The sequence below is a fragment of the Mercenaria mercenaria genome, unplaced genomic scaffold, assembly GCF_021730395.1.
Source record: "Mercenaria mercenaria strain notata unplaced genomic scaffold, MADL_Memer_1 contig_860, whole genome shotgun sequence".
Taxonomy (NCBI): Eukaryota; Metazoa; Mollusca; class Bivalvia; order Venerida; family Veneridae; genus Mercenaria; species Mercenaria mercenaria.
The window spans coordinates 4,059-11,796 of NW_026463770.1; the positions used below are offsets into that span (position 1 = coordinate 4,059).

A 7,738-nucleotide genomic window follows, 5' to 3' on the forward strand; every position below is an offset into this window, starting at 1 on the left:
AGGCTTCAAATTTGGTCCACATGCATAGTTTTGTGTTCAGAAATGAAATTTGACCTTGATTTTGACCTAGTGACCTACTTTCACATTTCTCAAGCTACAGCCTTCAAATTTGGACCACATGCATAGTTTTGTGCACCGAAAAAAACTTTGACCTTGACATTGACCTAGTGACCTACTTTCACATTTTTGAAGGTACAGGCTTCAAATTTGGACCACATGCATAGTTTTGTGTTCCGAAACGAAATTTGACCTTGATTTTGACCTAGTGACCTACTTTCACATTTCTCAAGCTACAGCCTTCAAATTTGGACCACATGCATAGTTTTGTGTACCGAAATGAACTTTGATCTTGAGATTGACCTAGTGACCTACTTTCACATTCCTGAAGCTACAAGGCTTCACATTTTGACCACATGCATATTTTTGTGTTTTAGATTGAAATTTGACATTGATTTTTACCTAGTACCTACTTTCACATTTCTCTAGCTACAGCCTTCAAATTTGAAGCACATGCATAGTTTTGTATACCGAAATGAACTTTGATCTTGAAATTGACGTAGTGACCTATTCCACATTTCTCAAGCTACAGCTTTCAAATTTGGAACACATGCACAGTGTTGTGTACCGAAATGAAATTTGACCTTGATTTTGACCTTGAGCTAATCTTGAAATTTGGAACATTCAAAAATGGCTCAATGGTGGGCGCCAAGACCACTCTGTGATCTCTTGTTTATATTATGTTGTTCTTTTTACTGCAGTATACATCTGGGAAGATAAAAGAAGACAACATTCTGATGGCAGAAGGAGGTGGTTTCAATGTTTCAGTGCGGGGTTCTGATGCAGAATTTGAGTACGCGTGCACACCGTGCGCAGAAGACGGCAGCAATCAAGAAGCAGTGAAATACTGTCCGGAGTGTAAGGAATATCTTTGTGCAGCTTGTACAAAATATCATAAAAAGTTTTCCGCAACGAAGAAGCACAACCTGCTTGAAAAAGACTTTCAGAAGCACGAACATACTTTTGAAACCAGTGTGGGAGTAGTGAAGAAAAGAGAAAAGTGTGCAGCTCATGTGGAACGAGATATTGAGATGTACTGCGGTTCACATGATATGGTATATTGTACTCTATGCATTGCTAAAGACCACAGGTATGCGCAGTTTCATATTATCACTTAAAAGCAGTGAGTTAGCCTTAAGTGTGGTACGTTAATAAAACCGTTGACCACTCAATAATGTGTGTACCAGACACATGTAATTTTTAAAAGATTTTTAAATTGCTTTGGTAAATCAACATAATTAAAATCTTTTTACTAGTAGATGCTTGGTACAGTATGGCTTATCATGTGGTAGTTTCACGAGTTCGATACTTAAACAAAGCCGTATGATATATGTAATGCAGCCATGGATAAACAGCTGAAGCAAAATTTTGTTTCTTTATGCTGCTCTTCTTATTGAATTTATTTTTTCCACATCATTGATAATTTGTTTAATTAATTGGAACAGATGATTCTTGAATCTTGAGTAAATTATTTTTGATGATGATATTTATGCAATTTCGGACATAATATGTGCGACAAGCGTCATGTATCCCTTTATTGCAGATAATAAGATAGGTATTACTTATATTGTTTAATGATCATGTGTGGCGTGTTTTCCGTTGATTCCATAATAGTGCGGTTTTGTTATCCGCAAATATTTAACAACTCCTGCCGCTTCAATTGTTCAAAGGTAGAGAGTCTGTTTTGAGTGCGGGAGTTCGATGGGTTCGATTCCCGGGCGCATCATACCAAAGATCAGTAACGTATAATCCTTGGATCAAATAGAGCGGGTTTGGTGATTTTGTGTAAGAAAATCATTATTTTTTGTTATTTAGAAATTAGTGTCAATGACGGCATGTAGCGCAAGATGTTATACTGGTTACTATTCAATTTCAACCAGATCTAAGCATTTTACTCAATTATATAGGGAAATCAGGCAAAAATAGCAGGTAAACAACGACGTGACTCAGAAACACATTATTTCCAGTACGTTATTCAGAAAACAATACAATATCACCCATTCCACTGATACATTCCTGCAACATGTTTTTGTCATAACTGTTGAATCAAATTTCCTGGACGACGAGTATTCCGCAGTGTCGGGAGCACATCTTTCTCTGTATGTCGTCTTTAACATAGATTTCTAAATTACAGAAAAAACTAATTTTCTTACCAGAAATCTTCAAATCCGTTCTATTTGATACGAGATCATAAATTACTGATCAGGTTTTGGACACGGTGATAACATGTAACATTCTTGTCGCACAAGATTTCATGGATTTGTGTGGCTTTTATGCGGATTATATGCGACGTTAAGTAAAGTTTATCTTTACCTTTACCTACCCTTTTGAGTCAGATGTTGCAAATTACTGACTTCAGTCATATCATCCTCCCTCAGAAGATTGCACGGGGATCGAACTCGTGGCCTTTTGTTTGCCAGTTCTGTGACCGAGACATTAATTGTCATCAGACCGATACTGTACTCGTCTTCCAGTCATTCCTCGTGTTACTTATTACCGCTTCTGTGGAATAGGAACATTTATCAGATATGCACATCAAAAACCTGTGAGTTCGTTTGTACAAGACCACTCTGACAGATTATACAATAATAGCAGATGTATTACTCTCAAACGCATTCGTACACGTTCATATATTGACATCTGTGTAATTTCCAAGACGTATCCGTGCACATGCGCATTTTAAAACTCAACCTCTAGTAAGCACGTACTAATGTATTTCATGCAAAGTATAAACAATGTGTAAATGGCTTTTTATGAAAACATAGATGTATGGCAGCTATAAATTATTCTTATACGCCCGTCTCTGAAAGAGCGGGGCGTATTATGTGAACACCCGTGGCGGGCGGGCGGGCGGTCGGCGTCCAAAGCATGTCCGATGTCTAAGTCGAACATTTTTCATCTGATCTTCACCAAACTTGCTGACAATGTTTGTAGGCATATCTCGGCCAAGTTCGATAACCAGCCAAATCGCCTAAGGTACTCGTGGATTATGGCCCTTGAATTCCTCGAAAAACTGCGAATTTAGCCTTGTCCGTTCTCTAAGTCGAACATTTTTCATCCAATCTTCACCAAACTTGGTGACAATGTTTTTGGGCATAATATCTCGGCCAAGTTCGATATCCACCCATATAGCCCAATACACTCTTGAATTATGGCCCTTGAATCACTCGAAATCTGCGAAATAAGCCTTGTCTATTCAAACAGTTTTGATCCGATTGTCAATTTCATCCCACATGGAACCTCACAAATACCTTGATTCCTTCTTACTCTTTTTTGGGGTTAACAAGGCATACAATATCAACATTTTTACCTTTATGATACTAACTGAATATCTAGACGGGCCTATTTTGTGACAGTCTGGCACTCTTTATTTCGTTAGAAAGGATTGCAATAATATTCAACTTTCGTTTAATTCTATCATGGCTGATCCTAGTTTACTAGTGCATTGTATTTCAAAATTTTGATAGATAGTGTTGTTTTCTTAAGTAACGGCGATAATTTATGATTATAGCCCGTAAGCGAAGTTTAGGAATGGTATACTGTAGTAACCATGTCGGTGTGTCCGTCCGTCCGTCTGTCCGTGTATCTGTGATAACTGTTGAAGGGGTGGGTAGATTGAGTTCATTTTTTATACACAGGTTTATGATCATAAGGTATAGTCGAAGATGATTTTGATCACAATTCACTAATTTTTGCCAGGGTTTTGGCCCTTCTGACTTAAATCACTACAGTATGTCGATGTCCTTAAGATAACTCTTGAAAGGATGTATGGATTGAGTTAATTTTTGGAAGACAGGAACGTGATTATAAAGTACAAACTAAGATTGATTTCAAAAACAGTTCATTAGCTTTTGTGGAGTTATGGCCCTTTTTGGACTTGAAATTCAGCGAAATGTCAATGTCTGTTCCACAACTCTTAAAATGATGAATGGGTTGAATTCATCCCTTGTTGTCAGGCAAGTCGCCATATGACCTATAATTGTGTCGATGCGGCGATAAACCAAACAAAATAAATAAATTTGTAGTCAGGCACATGAGTATAAAATGCAGGTTACGTTCTGTTTCAGTTTTTGGTGGAGTAATGGACCGATTGGTCCTTTTCGACAGTGTCGGTGCCCGTTCGATTACTTTTAAAAGGATGAATGGATTGAATTCATTATGCCCCCCCCCCCCCCAAAACAAAAAACCCATTTACACAGTCTTTTTTACACGGGGGTCTTATCCAGGAAGGCGGTGTTACGGGTGTATTATTTTGCATGCTAAAAACCAACAGGTCTAATTATCCTTGTATATCTTAACATTCTCGTACACGTTTTAGGTCATGTACAGATGTGTTTGAAATTGAAGAGGCAGTCACCCGCTTTTCTGTACAGTCAGACGAGATTATGGTTGAAAAAGTTGAAAGTGCGTTGAAGCAAATGATTGAGATGAAACAAAGCAAAGATGAAAACATCCAAACGGTCGAGAAGCAAAATAAAGAGATACAGATGGAAGTACAACAAACAAAAAATAAGCTTATTCAACACGTTGAAAAGCTTGCTGACGAAACAACAAAGACGGTCGACACTTTGCACACCAGTCTTATACAAGAGTTAGCAAATGAGCGGGATAAATCAAAGAAGTCAGTTTGAATCAAAGAAAATCACATGCAAAGAGAATGATGTGTTACTTGATCAAATTATGAGTGCTACGTCCCTTATGCAAGTAGAAAGAAACGTAGTTCAGAAGCCAACCTTGAATTTACCACCTAGTGTCAAGTCGATGAGTACAGTGAATGTAAAGGAATCTTCGGATACGAAAGAGTGTAACATTGTGGGTATCTGTCAGCTTTCAGATGGAACCATTATTCTGGCAGATTATGCTAACAGTAAAATTAAGCGACTTGATGATCAGTACAGAGTCAGAGATCACTGTATGCTAGAAGAAGTTCTGAGGGGAATTTGTTGCACAGGCATAAACGAGGTAGCTGTGAAGCTGAAGAATGATAAGGTACAGTTTGTGTCAGCTGGTGCTCAACTGTTAAAAACAATTCAATTTGATATTAAAGGCGGTACTTATGTTGGATTCGTCAGGTTTGCGGATACATTATGGAGTTATAATGGAAATGGCGCAGACATTTACTGCAAATCTGGCACGCTGTTGAAGACCCATAAGAATGACTCGTACGGGAAACAGTTATTCAAATCAACATCATCAACATGTGTATTCCCAGTCGCCAGTAATAAATCATCCTTGTTTGTGTCAGACTTCAATAGCAGACTTGTTTGTCTCGACGCTAGCGAGAATGTAAATATGATGCTGACAGAACCAAAGCTCAAAGAGACCAGAGCTGCGTGCATATCAAGTTATGGTATTGTGTTTGTGGCTGGATTTTTATCGCATAATATCATGATGTTTGGAAGTGAAGGCAAACCTCTGGGTGAATTAATAGCTTCTGACCAGGGCATCAAGAGCCCTCATTCATTGTGTTACGATAGTAAAAAGCATAAACTGGTTGTCGGTTCTAAGAGCAACAATATTTCGCTGATAGAGCTCGGTATTTGACGTCCTGTTGAGAGGCTTATGAAAACCTACAGGTAATCTGTAAAACACACCTGTTGTCAGTCGGAAGTGGTAAGCGAACAGAGTTGCTTGTCTCGATAAAAGTGAGAATATGAATCTGAAACTAAACAAAAATGTGCATTTCAAGTGATCGATTTGTGTTTGTTGCAGACGTTTGGTAAAACAACATCACCATGTTTGAAAGTGATTGCAGTTAGTGTATGACTGAACTGGTAGCTCATAAGCAGGGATTAAAGAATCCCTAGTAGCTTAGTCCGCGTGGCATAAAATGTGCCAAGAAACAACAACTGACTGTTAGCTGGTATTGAATGTATAGATTGACTTTTGATATTTGATGTGCATTTCAAGTGATCGATTTGTGTTTGTAGGAGACGTTTTGTTTAGCAACACCCCGTTTTTAAAAGTGATTGCAGTTAGTGTCTAACTGTACTGGGAGTAAAGAATCCCTAATAACTTAATCTGCATTACAATACCAAGAAACAATAACTGACTGTTAGCTGTTAGTGCATGTATAGATTGACTTTTGATATTTGATACCTTTATTCCTTTGTTTATAGTTGCTTTAGTCTAGTTATAGTTAACATGGTTAAAGTTGAACGTTGTTTTTTCTTATAATATTTTTTATTTAATAAGATGACTTTGTACATTTCACTCCTATGTAATCATGATTGCCTTATAGTTTGCTTAATGTCAACTGGTAATAATTTCTAGGTTCAGCACGAAGAAAATTATACTTAACATATACATAGAGGAATATTTCTAGCACATTTCAAGTGGTTTTCACTATATAAATGGAATCACTTTGGACTTCGCAACATACAAATGGCTTGGGCATGTCCTGACAAGTTGATTATATCAAAGAGCTATAAAATAAACGTATTTCATAAATCTTTGATTCTATGATAGAATTACAGAAGTGATGACAGCCATTCCATAGCCAGACAACCCTGCAAAATGTTATTATAACATATATGAAAGTATATTTCGGACATGCGTACGGAGCAAAGTGAGTGTTATTATAATTAATCTAACATAATAGTATATTTTGGACATTCTAATGTAGAAAAGTGAATGAAAATAGATTTTATCGAATCGATCTGTTTTAAAACAAAATGATGCGATGTCTGTCACAAATAATATGATCCTACGCTGCAAGTATTAATTTTGCAGTCGCCACCAAAAAGAAAAAAATATACTTGTTATAAAATCATATAAGACAATTTTTTTCTAAAATACATTGTTGCGAGTTCAAGTGACTGATTAAAAGTTTTGCTAAGTGTACCATTATTTTCACTTTTTACTTCTCATTGTTTAATTATACTAATTATACTTTTTATTTGTTACAATATGAATTATACTGATAATTGACGTTCATATGTTCTGTTGTATTCCTTAAATATAAGTATATTTCATTTACAGTGGAAGTAATTCCAGCAGGTTGTTTTATTGCCTTTTGCTCAGACCCAGCCATCCTGGGTGAAAATATGTTATTTAAAGCAGTTAAAAGCAAGTACATATCTTGTAGTTTATTTAAGAAATAGTATAATTGTTTTATTTAGAGATCTGTCAGTGAATGAAGTCAGTGCTGCGTCCTCGTGATATAATAATACGCATCCGAATGACAATGACTTTATCCAAGAGCAAATCACCGTTTGGGATATGTTATTTCAATTTTAACACGTTATCAAGGAATATTTGACGTACTAATTATTACGTACAAACAGTGTGTGTGTTAAAATTGCATAATATTTACATTCACCCTATTCTTTTCCATTGAAAATTATGACGTATTTATGGTGGCTGATTTCTGCCATTTTGGTGTGTTGGCGAGGGGACAACACAAAAACACGAAAACTCGGCACATTATACACGAAAACACAAGGTTTACAGGGCACCGACACAACATATTTATTTCAGTTTTCGTGTTGGCGGGTATAAATATGTCATGTTGGTGCCCTTTATTTGTCGTGCCGTTACTTCACCCCGCCGACAGGAAAACATGAAAACACGACAAATATCTAAATTTCTTGTGTTCTTGTCGGCGTCTTCCGTTAGACATGCGCATAGCAATTACTAAACTGAACACAGCATAACTGCAAGCAAAAATATGCCCAAACAA

The 7,738-nt window shown here is 36.8% G+C and overlaps 1 protein-coding gene across 1 annotated transcript; it reads left to right on the top strand.

The window, feature by feature from the left end:
- Window positions 1-758: 758 nt before the first annotated feature.
- LOC128554907 (tripartite motif-containing protein 29-like) lies at window positions 759-7,105 on the top strand (the record flags this gene model as incomplete). Its single annotated transcript, XM_053536241.1, has 2 exons — window positions 759-1,147; window positions 4,376-7,105. Coding segments are annotated over 2 exons (702 nt in total), but the record flags the coding sequence as incomplete, so codon positions are not given.
- Between the last annotated feature and the right edge of the window lie 633 nt (window positions 7,106-7,738).